This window comes from Callionymus lyra, chromosome 9, assembly GCF_982586985.1.
Source record: "Callionymus lyra chromosome 9, fCalLyr1.hap1.1, whole genome shotgun sequence".
Classification (NCBI taxonomy): domain Eukaryota; kingdom Metazoa; phylum Chordata; class Actinopteri; order Syngnathiformes; family Callionymidae; genus Callionymus; species Callionymus lyra.
The window spans coordinates 22,347,338-22,370,157 of NC_141826.1; the positions used below are offsets into that span (position 1 = coordinate 22,347,338).

At 35.9% G+C, this 22,820-nt stretch overlaps 1 protein-coding gene across 1 annotated transcript in view; it reads left to right on the forward strand.

Moving 5' to 3' along the window:
• The window catches only part of pcdh11 (protocadherin 11), a 199,384-nt gene that overhangs the window by 61,761 nt on the left and 114,803 nt on the right, over positions 1 to 22,820 (forward strand). The window contains exon 4 of the mRNA XM_087799891.1: positions 11,646 to 11,705. Coding sequence (XP_087656017.1) covers positions 11,646 to 11,705 — 60 coding nt within the window. The remainder of the gene's footprint in view (positions 1 to 11,645; positions 11,706 to 22,820) is intronic.

Here is a 22,820-nt window from a genome sequence, read left to right on the forward strand (position 1 = left end):
AACAAGCTAATACAGATTCAACCCTGGTAACTTAACACTTGAAGTTATCTCAGGGTCAAGCAGTGATGGTTTGATGAAGCTTCATGAAGCAGTGTCATTATCTTCAGAGTCCACTAGATGGCGTCTCTGCACTATTTTTCTTTGTTTTGAACAAACTGTTCTAATGAAACAACATTTTTATAGTGATGGCGCCACCTACTGACCTCTGAACAAGATGACACTGTTTCATGAAGCTTCATCAGCACATCACTAGGGTCATGGTGACCCAGAGTATATACATTTGCAGTGGTGGCGGTCGTTCACCTTGACCAAAAGCCAATACAAGGGATACCACAAACACATTTGTTTTCGGGCCTTTTGGGTCACCTTGACCCTGAGGAAAACACAAGAGCTAAATACTTTACTATTACTATTTGTTAAGTTTATTTCACAAAATACCAACATGAAGCACATTTTTTTACCTAAAACATAAATTGCCTTTTTTGTTTTTTGAGTCGCGTCCAATGAAGTCGCGCATTTTGAAATGTATTCACTACAGCACTTTTTTTTTATTGTTTTTTATGTGCCATTGTCTCTTCTTTTTTTTGTGTGTGTTTTATTGATCTCATTTTATTTAATTTCAATTATTGTATTATTTATTCTGAAATGCCACCACAAGAAAATCCTGTGTTACGAAATAAGCGCTGTATTATTACAATTTATTCTTATTATTTATCATTAATTTGACACGTCATTGAGGTGAAACTACAATCAGAAATAAAAAATATATATACTAAATACTTAAAATCCCTATGGGGAGGCTTAAATATATTAGATTTCCCAAATATACATACATAGAAACAAATCAAATATAAAGTACTGTATGTACATTGTATGTAAAAAAAAAGTCCAACCCTAAAAACTGTAATATAATGTATCATGTTTCTTATATGTGTAATTATTGGCATTAAAATATGGAAATCATTCAAAATTTGAAGTCCAGATTGCAGGAAAGAAATTTAAGTGCCTTTAATTATTTATTTAGTAAAAACTACAGAGAATTCTGCTCGCACACTTCATCGACACTAATACTAACAACACACGTTGGTGAAAGCGTCGCACAAACACACACACAGACGACATGCACACAAATGAAAGAGCGGATCCTTAAATCCAGGCTCGATGCAGACGAACAACATTCTATATTGAGTGTAAAGCTCCTGGTGCCGTACAGGCGTCTGAGTGCAGTCCCGCGGTGTCTCTCGCAACACTCCCTGGTCACCGCCTGGATCAGTGAGACCCACCGCTCTCATCCAGGCACTGGCAGCGGCGGCGAGGCTCGGCTTAGAATGACAAATTGGTTCGAGGGTCTGAGTGACGAGAGCCGGCCAAGAAATATACTTTGAAGAGAGAAATGTATTCTGGGTTGTGACAAGCGCCCCCGCTTTCTATGGTCAAGTAAAGCATGTGGATTGATTTGGATACCGAGGCTCGGTTCATCAAGACCTGTTTTTAACAGGATTTTGGTGTTAGTTAAACAAGAGCTTTTTTTTTTTTAAATGTGCAACAAGAAATTGTTTGTACTAAACATTTTAGATTTCACTACTTTTTCATCCGCACTGGAAAATAAGTGATTTTTATGAATTTTTTCTCCCGGATTTACCCTAATATTAAACATAAACAAAGGATTAACTTGAAGCTATAATTGTGTTTAAAAGCTCATGGTGGAGAAATTAAATGACTTTAATGATAAAATAATATGTTAAGCTAAGTTTACTTTTATAAAACCTTCTGTCATTGTGTTCTTTAGTCTTAAAAAAGCAGGTAGTTTCTTAAAAATGTTGACATTTATACATTTTTTATTTTTTTTGGAAGGTTATTTTATTTTTATTTTTTTACACAAACAAAACACGTATTCAAAGCTGCCATCATAGTTCCTAGATTTCTATCTTATAAAATGTCTTTAAGACTCTTCACTTTTCATCAAGACTTCTTTATTTAAAACTAGGTTTACTTTAAAATGAACGACTCCATTTTGATGTGCAACGTTGTATTTTAATTTATTCTACTTTTTTGATTCAATGATTTAATTATCATTTCATCTGAAGTTTAAAAAAAAAAAAGGGATCAGGTTGTGACTTCTGTGACCCTAAAACCAGCCTTTTTTGGGGGGTTTACAACAATATTTATTGCCAAAATGATATTAATTTGAAGACATTTTGAGATTCTTCTTTGATTATATGCTATTTTCCAGCTGAGTTTACTTTTCTTAAAGGTTATTATGAACATTGTTTTCTTTCATTTTAATAAATAGGTACTTTTGTAAATAACAGCAATTTTATTCATATTTCAACTTTGCAAAATTTGCAAAGAAGGGATCAGGTCATGAATTCTGTCACTCTACAAACACTAGTTTTGACTTTTATGTATTTTGTCTCATTTAACTCTTTGATAATAAAAAAAGAAGATAGTTGTAAAACTTTTATAGATGTAAAAGGTGATATTATGCATTAGGGAAATAACAGTTTCGTAATAAAGCATTTTTTTGCTGTTGTCGTTTATTATTTTTGTTATATATTTTCCGTTTTTTTCAAAAACGAAACTTGTAAATCAAGCTTCGATGTGAATTGATTTGGATCCCAATAATCTTCACTCTCTTCATCAAGATCTAATAGTATTAGTATTTTATTAATTACTTTTTCTTCTGGAATATTTTTTTGTCTAAAAATATATTTAACATGAAAAATTGATTTGCCATTTTATTTTAAAATCTCACAGAAATTAAGAGTATTGTTTTTATTTAAGCTATTTTCAAAGTGCGGTGACTTTTATTAACTATTATGTGTGTCATTTTATCTGGTTTTCTTCTTTTTAAAATCCCTTTTTCTTGTAAAAATGAATGGCAATATATCGGGGAAAAAACCTACTTTCAGAATCAAGCATGCATTTTGTTTGAGTGGTTTCCTGCTTGTTTTCCCACAAACAAAACACGTATACCAGGCTGCCATCTGAGACAACCCAGACAGCTCGTCCACACGTTGACTTGATGTGTGTGAGCATCAAATATTTGCTGTTTATGCAAAGGGACCACCTGCAGAACTGGAAATACAACGAAAAGAGGATGTGCAAGGTGCTAAAAAATACCTTATTTTAAAGAGCGACAAATGTAAAACCCTAACTCTCCTGAGTCTCATGTTTGAAATGTTGAAGTCTTCTTTTCCAGGACTCAGTTAGTCCCTCATCATGACCATGTTTTGAACTTATTACTTTATAAAGTTGCTCTGAAATCTGGGCGAACGAGAGGTTACGAGAGTCCATTATGACGTAATAATGGCTTCACTCCTCCTCCAGCCAGCTGTAATCATGCCCCGCTCTGTTTATACAACGAGTCCCTTGGAGGTGGAGACTTCCAGGATTGACGACGTGTGGTGACAAACCTTGATTCTCGACCAATCACAGCAGAGTGGGAGTGGTTATGTTATTTTATCTCCAGAAAAACTAAGGGTTTTTCAGTGGGCGGGGCTTAAGATCATTTATTGATTTAAATATATTCAAACAAACCTCCACGCTTGACCAATCACAGAAGAGTGGGTTGTGGTAAACAAGTGTTTTCAGTGGGCGGGGCTTAAGATCATTTATTGATTTAAATATATTTAAACAAACCTCCACGCTTGACCAATCACAGAAGAGTGGGTTGTGGTAAACAAGTGTTTTCAGTGGGCGGGGCTTAAGATCATTTTTTAATGTCAATATTTCAATGAAAAGAGAGTTTTGTACAAACAAACACTGATGATAGAATAGAGTCAAATATCTATTCAACACACACTTAAATCAACACATTAGTTGAACTTTAAACTATTTTTTTGGTCCTATTTATTGGCCAGAATACCATCTTTAGATTCTACAGTCATACCTTTTTTTTCCTTCAGCGCTTGTTGTCGTTTTGGCCAAAGTTAAACGACAGAGTGAGTCTTGAACGGAGATACAAACCAGCTCTTCATCTGTTGCCAAAGCCATCGTGACATTTCGCTCAAACCCCGTCACGAGCGGTCGACGTTTTTCGAGCACCTCGTTCCTGGCGAGAAAAAAAAAAAACGCCGAAGCCACGTTCACTTGGCAGCGAAAAGAATACGTTTTTTTTGAAGTCATAGATTATTATTTTTTTGTTGTCAAACTGCTTTGCAAATGAGGCCCACAGTGGCAGGATTTCAAAGAGTTTGTGTGTAGCTTCCTTCGGGCGCCGGGTTTGTGCGCCTCCATCGCTCTGTATGCAAACGCACAACGCCGCACTAAGCTCACATGGAAGACTAGATAAACATGCCAAGCTGGAAGGAAGATGGAAGGCAGGATGCTTATGTCATGTCATCCTGTCTCTACGCCCTTTCTGGCTTTTTCAACTTGACTGACGCGGTTTATCTGAAACATGGCAGGTAGACAGTAGCAAGAGCCTCGTAGGTTTTTACCCATTAAAATGATATTCAATCATTTTTGATGGGCTTTTTTTTTTTGTGTTCGCCTGAAACCACGCCTTTTTTTTTACCCGTCCAACATTCCACTAGTATTTCTGTTGCTTGAAGCCACTTCAAAATAATGGTTTTGATATGTCCTGTTTTTTTTTTTTTGGTCTTGGCGATGACATTAATTGGGGATGATTGTAGAACGCGGATGAAAAAAAAATGTTTGAGGTACGTTCACTTAAATTCCAGCCTCGGATTATCTGGCTCGTAATGACACGAGCGCTGTCTGTGGCACACATAGTAAGTCACTTAATAACAATGATGCTAACGGTACAAATAGCTCCGGGTGCAACATTTTCGACGGCGGGGTGGATTTAAAGCGGATGTGGCGTGGGACCTTCCAGCAATCCCGTCTTTGATTTCCCCGAATGGCATTTTTTAATTGACAGCATCTGAACATGTCACGAAAGATTTCAATAATAGCGTACTAGCTCTTAAACAAAGGGGGAAGTTGTTTGTTTGTTTTTCAGAAAACTGATGATATCTTTTTGTTTTATAGTCATTTTTTATTTATTTTTTAATTGATGCTGCTTTCAGTTCTGGTTTTACTTTAAATATTTATAAAATGTTATTGATCTATTTTACATTCAAGATAAAAATAGTATTTATTTATCTCACATGGAAAATTTTAGTCATAAAAATAAACTGACAATATTTAGTTTTGGTATTTTTATTTTATAGTCTTTTGCATTTTTTATTTTAAGTTGTTGATGTTGCTATCAGTTCTGGTTTTACTTTATATATGTCTAATACTTTTTTTTTAATCTATTTTACATTCAAGATAAATATTTGTATTTATTTATCTCACGGTGGGAAATTTTAGTCGTAACAATAAACTAACAATATCCTTTAGTTTTAGTGTTTTTATTTTATAGTCTTTAGCATTTTTTTTTTTTTTAAGTTTTGATGTTGCTATCAGTTCTGGTTATATTTTAAATATGTATAATACGTTATTTATCAATTTACATTCAAGATAAAAATAGTATTTATTTATCTCACCGTGGGAATTTTTTGTCGTAACAATAAACTGACAATTTGTTTTCGTTTTAGTGTTTTTATTTTATAGTCATTGGCATTTTTTTATTTATGTTTTTGACGTTGCTATCAGTTCTGGTTTTACTTAAAATCTGTATAATACATTTTTTTTATCTATTTTACATTAAAGATAAAAATCTTTTTTATTTATCTCACGGTGGGAAATTTTAGTCGTAACGATAAACTGATAATATCTTTTAGTTTTAGTGTTTTTATTTTATAGTCTTTAGCATTTTTTTTTTTCAAGTTTTTGATGTTGCTATCAGTTCTGGTTTTACTTTATATATGTATAATACTTTTTTTTAATCTATTTTACATTCAAGATAAAAATTGTATTTATTTATCTCACGGTGGGACATTTTAGTCGTAACGATAAACTGACAATATCTTTTAGTTTTAGTATTTTTATTTTATAGTTGTTGGTATGTTGCCATCAGTACTGGATTTAGTAAAAAAATATATATATATAAATTTTCCATTTCGGATAAACTTATTTATTTATCCCACAGCGAGGAAATTTTGTTGTAACAATAAGGGTTTTTGCTTTATATATTTTTTTCTTGGCTTTTTTAAAAGAAAAAAATGGCCACTTAACGCTGCGGTACAGATGGGTTGAATAATATAATGACTTTTTTTTTTTTTAAATAAAGATTTAGGGCAAAAATCGAAATCCTCATAAAATAAAATGTACAATAATAACAAATATTAACCGACGTTAGTCTGAGGAAAGGATGAAAGCTTAAGTATATCATTGATTTTCAATGAATGTATAAGAAAAAGTACTTCTATAAACCTGCAATGAGCTGAATATACAGCAAATAAAACATTTAGTATTTTTTAATCATGCTTGATGATAATTCAAAGTAAAAAAGAACAAAAAAAAGTTGGTATTAAATAAAAATGACATATTTCCCAACTCATAATGAAGTCAAAATTATGTGTTTTAATCTTTTCTTTTCATTGAAAATGGGTAGTTCATGGCCTCGTGTTTCAGAACTTGGCAGTAAAACGACAACATCGATCAATGGTTCGTCTAAGATATGTATTTATTCATCTTATTTAAGTCTTAAAAAAGAATTAGGAGTCCAATAGTCAAACACAATCGTGTCATTAAAACATTTTTTAATGTCATGTTAATGATCGTCTACCCACATCGCAAGAAAAACTTTGTCCGACACCACAAAATGGCTCAGAATAGGAGGTTTTGTTATACATGTACGATGTGTAAACATGTTTTTTTCCTACAAATTGTTAAGTTTAAAATGTGTCTCCGGCTAAAAAGAGATCCACATTACATACTACATACAAGTGGCTTTGAGGATCAACCTGCCTTTTACTCGGGCGACTACAAGAACTCGCGGATAATCCCCGATATTCCGAGAATATATATATAAAAAAAAAAAAGCCATAACGACATTACAAATGTGTGCATTTTTACTGCTGCGGCAATTCTTCTCTGGGCTGCTGTCAAGCGTTCGTTTCACACCAGCGAGAACCATCAAGCACAGGGCGATCCGTAGAGAGGGAAGGAGACAGAAGGCAAAAAAAAAAAAAAAAACGAGCGGAAAAAAGAGAATATATTTGCTTCGATGTGCCTCAGATCAAAAAACATGGGAGTCACATGATCAAAGGCATTTGATAATCCTTGAACTACATTGCTGCTTTAATCCTTGTGAGGGAACTATGTTTTACTTCAGTGGTGGGGGCAGTATTGGGGAAGCAAACAGAGCGAGTAAAGCTGCAACTACATGGCTGCTGGAAATACAGTTTAGTGAATCAAGGAGATTGCTTGAGGACAACGGACCGTGGATTCCAAAGCTTCCAAGTTTTTTTCATATCTACTGGATGGTCACAATATTAGTTTTATCATCATAGCGTGTGGATTAGATTAGGGGGGAAACCATTTCTTCAGCAAGCAAACAAACAACTACAATACTCTACTTCAAAATACTAACATATCCTTCCTAATATACCCTGAATATGAATTTAATATTTGACTCTGATTGTGTAATGAGACCTTTAAAAATAACTACGAATGACAGTGTCTGTCCTTGATCTGATCCAGCCTTACACCCCAGCTCGGGCTCTGAGGTCTGTGGATCAGAATCTACTTATGGTTCCTGAACACGGTTCAGGACCAGAGGAGAGAAATCCTTTCAGGCTGTTTCTCCTAAGCTTTGGAACGATCTTCCTCTCTCTTTGCGCTTGATGGAGTCTAGTGACTCCTTTAAGAAACATCTTAAGACGTTTCTATTTGTTCAGGCTTTTCCTTGAATTTCTGGAACTCCTGTGTTGTTCTCAGTATTATCTTGATCTTTAAAGTATGTACTTTTTTGAGTATTGTTTTGATTGTTTAAGCGCTTTGTGACCCTGGTCCCGAAAAGCGCTATATAAATAAATATTACTTACTTGGTCTAGAAAGGCGCTATATAAATAGAGATTATTGTTATTATTATTATTATTATTATTACTTACTTACTTACTTATTATGACTCCTAAAGTGATATTTCACCCAAAATTCACTTATTTTTCTACCCACCCTCATGTCGACTAAGGGTTGGAATTATTTTCAGAGTAATCTTTTCCTTTTTAGAATTATAGACAAACCTGTTTGTTCATTTTAATGTAGCGACTGAAGCTCAGTTGACTTCATCTTCATCTTCGTCCCTCATGTCGTCTAAGAGTTGGGATTATTTTCAGAGTAATAGAGTTATAGGCAAAAGTATGTTTTTTTAGTGTTAGCTATATATCATGTGTCATGATATATAGTATATATATATATATATATATATATATATATATATATATATATATATATATAATATCATTTTCTATATCCAAGGTTCTGACTTTACCTCTGCACAGATTGTTGAGGTAAACAAATTGACGTCTTAATTTCACTTAAAGTGATAGTTAATGCAAATTTAAAACTTCACTCATTTTCTACTCGCTCTCATGTCGAAAGGGGTTGGTATTATTCTTTTTAGAGTTATAGACAAAAATGTTTATTCATTTTAATGTAGCGACTGGAGCTCAGTTGTCTTCGTCTTCATCCAAAAAGACACTCGGGGAGTTGTTTCGCAAAAACTTAAAAAAGTCTATAGTTTAAGTTGGTTTAAAGCAGACGCTGCTAGGGTAGCTGCTAGGCTAGCTGCTAGGCTAGCTTCATTAGCGTCCAAAAAGACACTTAAAAACATCCTAATACCTCCATACTGCTCGTCTGTAACGTTCCTCTTGTATTGAAGTCACAACGTTTGGAATTGTTCCTGAAAAACTTTAAAAAAAGTCTATAGTTAATGTTTGTTTTTAGCAGATGCTGCTAGGCTAGCTGCTAGGCTAACGTCATCTTGGTCCAAGTAGACACTTAAAAACCTCAAAATACCTCAATAATGCTCGTCTGTAACGTCCCTCTTGAATTGAAGCCTCCACAATAGAAATTGTTCCGAAAAACAATGTTGTTTTTTGTTTTGTAGCAGAAGATCACAAGCTATCAGTGTAAAAACCTCGCACATGCCCACTGACACTGGCAATGTTTTTAATGAGGATAAACTTGTAGCTGGAGCTGAGAGACTTCGGAACTTAAAATATAGACTCAATTAAGGTTTTTTTTCTGAAAGATTCCTCTTGTCGAGGCTTCAATACAAGAGGGACGTTACAGACGAGCAGTATTGAGGTATTTGGAGGTTTTTCAGTTTATTTTTGGACGAAGATGAAGCTAGCCTAGCAGCGTCTGCTAAAAACAAACTTAAACTATAGACTTTTTAAAGTCTTTCCGGAACAATAGCTCATGTTGAGGCTTCAATCCAAGAGGGACGTTATAGACGAGCAGTATGGAGGTATTTGGATGTTTTTAAGTGTCTTTTTGGACGGAGGATGCCGAGGATCTAAAGTTACTCTCCAGGAACTCGTGTTGGTTTCTTGACCACATTCAAGGTCATAAACGGCGAAGGCCAGAACTCAGCGAAGTCGATGTATCAACTCGCAAATATCGGATTTTTGGCCGCCGATCCAACCCGTTGCCGTCAAAAAGCGAGCGAATCCCATGAACTGGTCGCTGAGAAAAAAAAAAGAAGCTTGTGTGAAGGAAGTAATTAAGTCTTCATTGAAGTGTGTGTCACTCTCCTCGCTTCACTGATTTAATAAGAGAACGACCGAGGCGTCTTCAGCGAGGTAACTATTGATTATCACCTCATTAATCTACATTTTCACTTCAATCCTCAACCCTCGAGAATGCATTAGTAAAAAAAAAAACAACCATTAGAATCAGACCGTGCCAAACATCCGACATTTTCTTGGAAAATCGGATAAAAATCATGTTACTTTTCCTCCATCTTTGTTTTTTCGACCGACGATAACTTATGTTATGTATAATAGCTCGGTGCACTCTGGGCGGCATCACGTTACAATAACCACATCAGGCACCGGGAAGGAAAAAAAAGCCCAAAACATCAATATGTGGTGTAATCCAAAGCCCTCTGTTACATGCCTTGTCAATAGTGTTTCCTTATCAGATGCGAAATGTCCCAGACAAAGGTTGAAAATGAAACGCTTATTTCGCCCTGGTGTTAATTCCGTCAGTGACACATGAGGACGCTTGGTTTTTTTACCGTAGATGATGTATTTCGGGTTCCCCCCCCACCCCTCAAAAGCTCCACTTTGTTCTTCCCTTAAAGACCTTTTTTTATTTTCTGTTTGCGCGAGAAGAAGAAAGCTTTAGATAATCAGTGTTTGTTATCAGCCTGGAACAGGCCATGTTTATTTATATGACCTTAAGTGCTGGAAAAAAAATCTCAAAGAAGATTTGAGCTTTTTTACTAAAAGGTTTAAACAGTTGCTGGAATAACATTTAAAAAAAAACATGTGCCACCAAAACTAGAATTTAAGGATATTTATCGCACCGATGAAATTGATTTAAAAATATATTATTTTTTACTCCTTTGAATAAAAAAAACAAGAGATACAATCGAGCCTCTTAAGTCCCGGAGAAAAAAAAGAGGCATCGCCGAGAATAATTCACCCTTTTTTTTTAGGCGCTTGTGTGTTTGTCTGTGCGCGAGGCAAACTCAATTTCTTGCTTCCATCCCCGAAGAAAATAACTCATGTTTATTTGTCACATCAATTAAGTAATATCATGGTTATATAGTCGACTCAATCTGCAGGGAGAATCTCGTCCTCTAATTCCATCATCCCAGAAAGACCCATTTATTCATTTATTTTTCATGAGGATTCCGTGTTTATGCAGCAGTAAAATCTAGTTTTTTTCCCCTTCTTTCCTCTCACTTGCCTGTAAGGTGATCTTGTTTCTTCTTTTTTTCCGCCAAGATGTTATGATGTCAAGAGATTTAATCCGTCCTGGTGGGCGCCATATGGCAGGCGCTAATAAAGTCAGACAAACCCGTGCACGTAATTGGATGTGAGGACCTAAGTGAAAGCACCCTGAAGGGAAAAAGACGCCACCCCCCCCCCCCCCCAGGGTCCTGTCCACCTACCGACTCAAAAAACGGACCGTTGTCGTTTGTCACCGGGGTCACCGTCGCCCCCTTGTTTGCGTTTTCTCTCGGTAGAGTTGCGAGTATGCAAATACTTCGGTGTCTTTTCGGTCGTGGCAAGCTGTGGCACCATCTGCCGCCGCCTTGTTGACACACCTTTTTTTTTTTTTTATCTCTAAAGGTGTTTTCCAGTAGCCGAAGCGTTGTATTTGTGTCTCAACATCCGTGATCATCATTTAACCTCAAATATTCACTCAGCCATGTATGCTTAAGTCGGAACATATGTTCGTCGAAATCCTTTGACAAAGAGGGATTTGTTGTGGCACCGAAAAGGGGAGCGTCGGTCGAGCAAAACAAATAACTCACAGTTTTTCCATGTAAGATGATTTCGTCCGAAGATTTAAAATATTACATTCAACAATAGGACAGATCTTGGATTAAGGGGGCAGTTGAGACATGATTGTTGGGGGGGTGGGGTGGGGTTAGGGGGGGGGGGTTAGGGGGGGGTATTTGCTATATGCCAACAGGAGGCACCGAGAAATAAGCTGCACCTTCTGCCACTGTAGATTTGCTGTGACGTTGAAAACACTTTCTTGAAAAAAAAAATGTACCTTTTCTCTTGTAGAGCCTGAGCCAGACGCCAGACAAGTCTTTCAACTCACCGCCGCCCATGTGTCCTCACAAGGTAAGATCCAGCCGACCCACACTGGTCCATGTACTTCCTGGATACGTACGAGTCAGTTCGAGTGTACGTAGGAAGATTTAATTTGGATTTCCTGTGGGCCTTGTGTGGCCCTTGGGTGAATATAATGAGGCCCGTGGCATCTGTTATGACATGTATTTCCAGTGTTATAGACACATGTTGTTGTGGCAGTACATAATATTAAAAATTCTATATTATAACGTATGAATAAATAATGCACTTTGAACCAGGAAATGTAAAATACACAGTTTTTCAATTGTGAAAAATAAATACTTTTAACTGATTTAACATACGGATAATTTCATATTGAAACATTTGGCCCCCGTTTGTTTTCATGTGATCAATTATGGCCCTTTTAACCCCCCTGATCTAAATGAAAAAATGTTTTCATAAAAAGGTTAACACAAAAATGAACTTAAAGTAACCAGGAATCTTTAGATAAGTTTTATTATTAGAAGGAAAAGTGAACTTTATGACATTGTCTTGGTCGATAACTGGCAGATTTCGATCGTCCAGTCGAATCGACGCCACTCCATAATGGCGCCAATCTTTTGGCCTATCGAGGACAGGATAGGCTCAGAATTATTTTTGCAAAAATTTCTTTAGGTAATAGAGAACTGTATACAGACTTCTTTTACGAATTAATTATATTATTTTTCACATTCCTCGAACATACCCAAGTCGCTTATTCAATATGTTAAATGTGTAGAGTTGTTTTTGGGTGCTGGACCTTAACAATGAAATAGGGAAACAAGGCCCCCATAAAAAAGTCAAATACGTCCAATTTTGAAGAAATTTTAACCATATTAACAACATCGTAATTAGGGGAAATATCCAGATATTTTCAACTTCTTTTGTAAATTTGTAATGGGGCCAAAAGGGGACACAAAAGACCCCCCTGAAAATAAAAATAAAAATCCAAATTTTGTTGAACTTCTTACCAGATAGAAACTAGTATTTTCAGTTCCTTTATTAAGCCCCATGTTTTATTATATATTTTTCATACAATAATTTATTTCATTCGTAATATAGTGAATAATTTGTAGTATATCTTTTTTTTCTTGCTCAAGAAAACACAATGTTTCAATTTTTTTTGGTTATTCCTCAATCAAAATCATGAGTTTGTCATTTTCTCAGCTGTAGCTTTGTTGTCAACATCAAGTTTAGTCCCTCGAAAAGCGCTATATAAATAAATATTACTTACTTACTTACTTACTTACTAAACCCTCGATGTTAAACTAAATGACACAAGCATTTAAAGTCCGGGGCCAAACTAAATATTTACCCAACTGTCTGCTTTACTATAAAGTCTTTTTAAATTCCTTTCCTTCATCATCAGTTGAACCTTTATTGTGAGTCTCATCCATAATATATGTCCCTCGTCTTCTCTCACTTTATAACTCATCATGAACATTTGCTTTGATTCAGAGACATCTATCCGGGGGGGCCACATAAAAAGGGTCGGCTGGCCTTGTTTGACACATGACATCTTTCTCAGATCTAGTATAAAAATACTTTAAAACGAAAAAAAAAAGGTGTTACTGAACCAAGTGTGTTTTTTTTTTTTACTTCCCCGACACCATTTGAAATGCTAATGTATTCCAAACTAATTGGTTCTAAATCATGCACAGTCAAAGTCTTCGCTCTGATATCTGAAGTCATCTCATCAAGTAACTTTCCCCCCGTCGATGTTCTCGCCCGACGCATCCCAGAATGTGATAATGTGTGAGGTGGAGAGATTCACACACATTCAGTTCACTTAGCACCCAAGGTGTCAAAATAGACTGCTGCATCCCTTTGCTTTCTGGATGAGCGGTCAGCGTTGGTGAGTGGCTCGCTGCCAGAGAGGACTTTGGTAAAAGGAAGGGTCGGTGAAGGGAAGCTCTCTGACAGCCTGTCATCAAGTGTTCAAAGCCTAACAACACTCTGCATTGCTGCGCAAAATATACAGTCGCTGCGATTCCTGGATCTACTTGTGAGAAAAATACATTCCAAGAAAATTGCCTTATGTTTGGGAGACTTGTCCCAATTAAATTGAGATTTTTTTTTTTACTATGTCTAAGAGTTGAAAAATCCAATGTTAAAAACACTAGTAAATACCAATAACACTGTAATACGTTTGATATAAAGCGGTTATTTTGTCGCGACTACCAACATTTTTCGGTCGTACCAAGTATCTCACTTACTATATCCTATAACGCGCTTGATATGCGCTTGATGGATCTACTGACTCCTTTAAGAAACATCTTAAGACGTTTCTATTTGTTCAGGCTTTTCCTTGATTTTCTGGAACTCCTGTGTTGTTCTCAGTATTATCTTGATCTTTAAAGTATATACTTTATTGAATATTGTTTTGATTGTTTTAGCGCTTTGTGACCCTGGTCTGGAAAAGCGCTATATAAATAAATATTACTTACTTACTTACTTACTTACTTACTATAATATAATATAATAATAATTACTTAGTATCTCGATAAGGTAAGGTAAGGTAAAACTAAATAAAGTTTTACCTTACCTTACCTTATCGAGACGTGTCAAGTTTTAGTATTAATGTATCAAAACCCTAAATATATGGATCTTTCTGAATAAAAACTAATAAAAGACAAAGTAAAAATCTGAAAACTTGTGTTATTGCACTGGAAATGAGTTTGTCATTTGTTTGTTCTGAAAGAAAAATAAAATGATCAAAGCTGGACAATTTAATTTAAGATTTGTACTATGTGTAATGTTATTTTATTTTGTTAGAATTTATTAGAATTGAAAAAGCATAGTTTAGGAACTGGTTTCAAAGTGAAGGTAACTGTATAGAACACATACTTACAACAAAAAACAAAAAAAAGTGTTTTGCAGGATTTAGTATCCAAAACTAAAACCATAACATAACAATAATATATATATTTACTTTTAAAGCAGAGCCAATTACAGATGGTTAAGATGGTTAAGTTCAACTATAGAAAATATGGCATTATATCGCAATGTATTTTTTCCCGATACTGCATTACATTTTTTTTACCATAGTTCCCAATTGGTTTACAATTCAATTAAGTGTGTATACAAATACAATACTACCATTTTTATGTATAGTTAACATGAAAGTACTCACAACGTATTTGCAATTAAACCGCCAGCCGCTAGATGGCAGCAGTCATTACGTCATTACGCAACTAAAGGAACAATGAAATGACTGAGGACAAGAGGATACATTGAGTACAGTAGCTTTTAAAGCTGATGTTGGGATACATTTTGGTCTCAAAACAAATGAAAGCAGTTACGACTTCGTCAAGAGTCACGTGGTCTGTAAATACTACAACACCAGAGTCAAGTACTCGACAATACTACACATATATTTATCTAACTCAATCATAAAGGGGGCGATGTTTAAAAAGAAAAGTCTAGCTATAGACAATTTATATTTATTGAATCTATAAGCGGTGCAATTAAACAGAAAAACTAAAAGTGTATTTAATTATATGTTGGTTTGTTGTGAAAATGTAATTTCAAACCCTTTACCAGCAACAACGGCTCATGAAATAAAAGATATCGTTTCTTTAAAGGTCATCTTTCATTCAACTATCTTCCGCCTGGTTAGATTTCAGGACTTGCTAACACATCTTAGTTGTTGATCTATAATATGATCCCTGCTGCTCACTGAGTCTTGTTTGAGATTCTGTTTTAAACCTCAGTTAAACTCACGGGGCCTAATAAACATAATGTCTGGTCACTTTGGTTCATTGGTTTGACACGTTCTTTTGTTTAAATAAACATACAAAATAGTTTCATTGATAAAATAGAATACAGCGTTGTTTCTCCTTTTTTAAGATTGATTAATTTTTTTTTTTTTATTATTTTAAATGAAAGTTTGTGTTGAAATTACATTTTATTTGAAAACTCTTTTCATTGAAATATTGACATTAGAAAATGATCTTAAGCCCCGCCCACTGAAAACACTTTTTGTTCTGGAGATGGATTCTTGTTTTTCATAACCACACCCACTCTGATTGGTCATACATGAGGGTTTATCACCGCACATCATCAATACATGAAGTCTCCTTCTCCAAGGGACTCATTGTATAAACAAAGCGGAGCGTGATTACAGCTGGCTGGAGGAGGAGTGAAGCCATGATTACATCATAATGGACTCTGCTCTCGTAACCTCTCGTTCGCCCAGATTTCAGATGGTTGAGTTAGAGACAATCAAGTCTCTCTTCTTAAGAAGATGAAATGATGGGGGCATCACCCCTTTATTGAGATGTTAAAATAATAAAAGGGGTTTTTGGAATGAAAAAGAAAACATTGAAGTTACTTTGATCCAAATAAAATGGCATCTGTTTTAAAAAATGGGGTAGATTTGGAAACCAGTGTCTCGCGGTTTCGGGGTGGACTCAGACAGCCGCTGAAAAAAATTGCTAAATTGGTCGAAGTGATTAATTTGATGAACAATATTTTCATCATAACGTTCCCTCTTGTGGTGCATTGTGTGCGTCAGATGAAAAGCAGCAGGCGTTCAAAGTGACTCCTCTATGATTATATTAAGAGTGTTAAAGTTAGAGCTGAGGAAGGAGAAAAGAAAAAAAGAAAAAAAGAAGAAAGGAAGAAGATCGGGTACCCAAGCGCTAAGTATATATAATTGCTTCTTGACACATTGGCCAAATTCTGCACGGCGCTGACGGGAGCAAAGATGATTACGGCTGTCCAAGTGGGTGGGAGCTGCAGGTCATTCTGGGCTTTCGGTTTCCATAGCGATACTCGTCGAACGGCCATACATTTCATATTGAAAAACCTCAAAGGCCGACACATTGTTAAGCATCCATTAGAGCTCGCACGGAAAGCGTCGTCTGCCACCGAACAAACGTCACTCGTCACTTCTCTCGCTCGTCCATTTGGATTCCTCTATTTCTCATAAATGATTCTCGCAAGCTGGCGAGACGACCGAAAAAAAAAAAAGAGAAAAAAAAAAGGGCTTACCTTAAATAATTGATAAGTAGATTTACCTCGGAGCGTCATTACAGTACATTGGGGTAAGAGGTGATGATAAGACCATATTTCTAAAGCTGTAATTCAGGCTGCAGAAAGTGTTTCATGACGTCTGGATATATAACTCAAACTTGTTAATAACCATAGACTGCATACAATACAGCTGTAGGAGTATCTGTGATACACAGTTTTAAAGCCATCTTTTTCAGTTTATTGGTCCCAGTCTATTTGCAAACAAACGTTTGTTCATTTATCTGTTGCAATTAAACTTCCGGCCTCTAGATGGCAGCACTCATAACCTCCTCCACAGCCAAAGGAAGAAGGAAATCCTGGCGATGACTGAGGACCAGAGGATACAGTCGACTCAAGCTGCTTTTAAAGCCGATATTTGGACATAAACAAATGAAAACAAATGAAAGCAGTTACCACTTCGTCAAGAGTCATGTGGTCTGTAAATACTACAACACCAGAGTCAAGTACTGGACAATACTACACGTTTCTTTCTGCCTGCCTGGACAGTGGACATGTGATGAACTGAAACTTGTTCCACTTCCATATTAGCTTTTTGAAAACTGAATATTGCGACTAGGGCTGCAAGATATTGGAAATAAATGCAATATTGATATTGGTGTCTTGAATTGAGATATCAATATTAATGCGCTGGACGGGTCGCAGACGGACGGAGACGTAAACGACAACGAGACATAGAAGTACAACAATTGACAACTTTACAGAACGTGACACCGATTTGTCAAATTGCACATTTAAGAAATGCTAGATTTATACAATAAAAAATGATACATTTTTGCATATGTTTTCGATATGCATAATGCACGTGCCAATATTGCAATTTCTTTTATATATCGTGCAGCCCTAGTTGCCACTCAGGTTCAACTGAATGTGGAATATTTTTTTGGGAATATTACAAACAAAGTTTCATATTTGTACAAAATTGAATAAAATACAATAAGTAAAATAAAAAGATAATACATGTTTTTTGAAGACATGACCTTTAAACAAAGTGGCCATATGAGAAGGGAATTTAATACAATTAAAATACATATTGAAGGAAAAATTAAATAATTACATTTCTGTAGTGTTTTTTTTAGGTTGTATGACGACATAAGTATGCTATATGTTTTAATTTTGTCTTTTTTTCTAGTCAAAAATGTATTTTCTAAGATACAATAAAGCTATTAAAAAAAAGAAAATAATGACGTAAATGCAAAATTTCACCCATTTTAAACACCACAATCATGAGCGAATGTGTAACATTAACAGTACAGCAGCAGTTCTTCTCTTTATTTTTTCCTAATTATGTGTAGAAGCCTGAGTAAACACATGAATTTCTGAGTACTGTCTTGTTAGGTGACAGATGGAGAGGGGAGGAGGAGGAAGGGGGATCAAGCACTTCCGACATACTGGGTGTAACCCTGCTTTTGGTGGCCACGGAAAAATACTAAATATCTGTTTTATCTCTATGTATTCTCAGAAGTGCTTTAGAAGAGTCTGAATTTTAGGATGGATTAAATGTGTAAAAAGAAGGAGGTAAATAGATTTAAATCTGTATTTTAGGGAGAAAAATAACATGTTACAGTACACGGCAAAGGTGTGAACATGTGACACAGAAACACAGGAACTAGTTCAGTCACTTGAATCGCCTCGCATAGAAACACGATTCACGAGGTGAACGTGATCTCAGACGACAAGCAGCAACAACCCACAAGCCCTTATAGGGCGCCCCGGGTCAGATCGGTGGCGATCAGCAAACAAATAATGCTTTGTGACTGCAAAAAAAAAAGGAAAAAAAAGACAATCTAAAGGTCGTTTGTGACCTGTGGGACCTGCACTGTGCATCATCTGTCGCTGGCAAGCACCACATGTCTGTGTCAAATGGCAAAAGGTACGCGGTGAAGCCATCCCACCATGAAGGCGGGAGCGCCCGCTGATAGCGTCGACGCCGGGGCTTTGTTCCTGCAGCTTCGTGTGCACAACATCGCACAAACACAAGCTGCTTTTTTTTTCAGACGATCAAAAAACGTGCGGCTGTTGCGACAGCATCTATTGCGAGCCCCATTAGCTAATATCATTTACAAATAAATGTACAAATATATCCGATCCATACGAGGAACAAACAGCTGATCAATTATGTATGGGTCCAAGTATCTGAATCTATTTGTCAATGTGACACATATTTAATACATGTGCATTATTTATTAATTTCTCGCACTTTAGAAGAGTCACAGGAGAAGCATTGGTGGGCTCTGGAGGGTTCAGACCAGAACAGAACATTCTGGTACGCTTGGATTAAGTAAAAAAATATATATATATATTATATCTTTGAGCTTCAGTTTATATGTAAAAAAAATAAAAGTAATACCTTAAAGTGTGTATATCTTTATCCAGGTCAACACAAAATTGAGAAAATGTTTTCTGTTTTTTTTATTTATGAATTAGCATCAAAACCTTCCATTTGACTCTCTCCATGTATCAGTCGCCTCACTGTAAATGGATTATAGTATCGATCTGTGAGTCCATTCTAAGTATTCCAGGCTGTGGAAGCGCCGGAACTGTTCCAAGGATCAAGGAAGTAGATAAATCAGCATAAAGAGGAAGTTCAGAGTTTTATTCAATCAAGTTTGAAACCGTTTATTTTTATTTTCTGTGAGACCATTGTTTGTAAATGAGGGTAAATTATTATAAATCCAACCATCGTGTTTCCTCCTCTTGTCAATGAAGATGTTAACTTAACCGTGACAATGGAAGGAAAGACAATGGCCAGCTTTCCCAGATTCGTTATGAAGATCTTAAGTGCTACGATCTTCTTAGGAGCGCTTTTAACCCTGGTGTAGTCGTTGGGTCGAAGTGACCCTGAGACTGAACAAGGGTTAAGAACGCTTTGAAAGAAGGTGCTTACAAGAGTCGCTACTATTACTACTATCCACTACTTAAGAAGATCTTTCCCTTAGGAGTAAATGTAAGATCAAGCTGACCCACTCTTAACAGCCTTCTTAGTGACCAAATGCTCGGTGATAAACGCCAGGGACGTTTATATTATCCACCTTTTCCAAATAATAAAACAACGACCAATGAAGAATATTTTTATTGAATAACACATTAAAGTTTTCCACACACATCGGCATTTATGAGTTTATAGTGCGACCGTGAATAAACCGTTAAACATTTAATAATATTTTCAGTGTAATTTATCCGTAAAATAACATTAAACTCATCGCTTTTGCATTCACGCACTGCAATCAATCTACTCTACTGGAAGAAACACGCCTGAACTTGGGCTGCACAAACCTTTCTTAAGAGCCTTCTTACGTCCTTAAGAACGATGAAGAACCCGACCATTGTCAGTTGAGACAAACTCTATCAACTTCTTAGATTTTAACCAGATGAATACACATCTTTAGCCACTGAAGTCCATTAAAACTCAGAAAAGAAGAGTGAAGATCTCACCATCTGGTCTGCCATGTTTAAATCCTCTCTTGTGGAAAACCATCAAGAGGAAAAGGATAAGCTTTCAACAAGAAAACAATACAACATTAAATACCCCAAGTTTATATCCAAGAAACAAGCATAACAAGTTTCCTTAAGAAACGATAAATAATTATCTTTAATGTCTTAATAATCCTGGTAATCACATGTTTTCATAATACAATTCAACAATTATTTATTCTTTATATTTACTCTTAAATAATCAAAACACTGAAATTAAAGTTGAAAGAATAATTAAAAAAAGTATAAAGTTAAGGCAACACAGACAGAATAAATGGAAGATCAATATATAGAAAATAAAAACGTATTTAAAGGCAATATTAACGCACAATGTCTCAAAAGGTTTCGTAAATAAGTGATAAATATCAAAAGACATTTTAGAAACCTCATATGTGGTCAAACAAAGCAACCCAAATGTGTTTTCCCAGTCTTTTCCCGACTCTTCTTCCCACCAAACATCTCTTTCCTGCATCAACTAAAAGCAATCAGGGAATAAAGACCTCCCGTCCAATCAATTACTACCCAAATCAGAGCCGCGGCCTTTGGTGAGGAATCATTTGTTAAATCAGAGCAGATGGCTGGGGGCACGTACCCCTGTGCCATAGGCTACATCCACCAGGAAATCTCGGATCAGGGCTGGTCTCTCTTGACATTCCCAAACTCCATTAACTAGAAGCCACTGTGTTCCCCGGTCCTTCCATGTCCACCGAATTACAAACGCATCAAAGTGTCAACCTTTGCCCCTCAGATAACGCCATTTGCTGATCGTACAGATTATTTTCGTGAAGCATTTAAGACTTAATGGCAATTGTAGTATTTGTATGACTATAGTACATATGAGATATGGAGGTAGTATTTGCGACGTCGCTGGTCAGTTGCTGAACTAATAGTTTGAAGCTTCTTAGAAATGCAGTCTTTTGGATTATCTAGGTTCAGATCAAAAGGCCAAGTTCAGTTAAGGCTGCATAATAACTAGGCGATCGAACCGAAGTCCACTTAGCTAAACGCTACGTAGCCTAATACGCGCTCAGTTGTTAGTCGAGTCAAGATGTTTTTATTTGTTCAGGCTTTTCCTTGATTTTCTTGAACTCCTGTTGTGTTATCATTCTCATCTTGATCTTTAAAGTACATACTTTATTGAATATTGTTTTGATTGTTTAAGCGCTTTGTGACCCTGATCTGGAAAAGCGCTATATAAATAAAAATTACTTACTTACTTACTTGTCGTTAAACTTATTTTTTGGGGGGGCAGGGGCTGGAATTGTAAGTGACTTCCGGTCTTTCTTTCTTATTCAGAAGAAGGATTGGCCAAAGAGACGAGGAAGTCAAAGTGTCAACAGGATGTCTTGGCTTTTATTGAATCGGCATCATCAGCTTTTTTACAACATCAGACATATTTTATAGATGTTCACGGTGGACAGTCTTACCCCGAAATTACCCAAGTTCCTGGCAATCGAAGGCTATCGAAGGTGTCACGGAACCCACTTCTTGAAATAGCAGACTGTACCGACAAAGGAAATCTAGGCTTGCATCTCTCCCCAGAGAAGTTAGATAACTGTCTCTTTTGTGAAAACACATGGTCGGCGGGTTATTTTTCGCTGACTCTTCAGATATTTCTAGTTCAGGAGTCAGTGAGTTCACGTGTACGTACTCTCTTAGGGGCAGAAACACTCAATAATCCCTCAAGCGACACTCGGCGAACCGGGGCTTTTGTTTTTCTGAATTGGCTTCACTTTTTAAAAACGGATAGAAATGATTTTGGCTAATTCAGTCGTACCCAACCACTGTTGCCATGGACGATTATCCAATTTTCACTTCCATCAGAGAATATTTCCCTTTAGGTCGATTAATACTGTATCTGACAACTTATCTTACCAAGTGGCGCCGAGGCTGGCGTCCAACTGAAACTGCAACTTTTTTAAACCAGATTTCAAAGCTAGGAAAGTTTCGTGCTGGCGCTGGCGATGACTTGGCAGACGTCAACTTCACAGAAGTCCTACTGTGCATGCGTCAGGTTCATCAACACAAAGATGGCGCCAGCAGTCGAGAGCCTCGATTTTTATCAAATTTTGATGTTGTTTTTATGAACTCGTTTATGCTCAAAAAGTCTGGAAAGTTTACCTTTATTATTATTTTTTTAAAGCTTCTTTGTTGGCAAATGGGATCTCAACCATCTTATTAGACAAAATCTGAGGAAAATTAATTTTACGACAGTGGTCCCCAAACTATGTCCTGTCTCCACATTTGGCCCCTAAACCATACAAGGAAAGGCGTTTTTTTTGTTTAAATAAAACTTAGTAATGTATTTATATATATATATATATATATATATATATATATATATATATATATATGTATGTATATACACCTACCTTTATTTTTTGCTTTCTAAGAAGGTCTGGTTTGAAAGATATAAAGTTACATTTCCTGACTTTTTATGTGACAAGTACAGCTAAATATTTAACAAATTATAAATTGTGATTATTTAAAACATTTACAATGATATTTTTGTTGTGTAATTGATATGCACAGAATGCCCAAGCCGGAGTGACCTGAGGCCAAAATATTATTATGTTTAATTGTTTATACAATACTTTTGTGGCATTTTTTTGCGCAAAA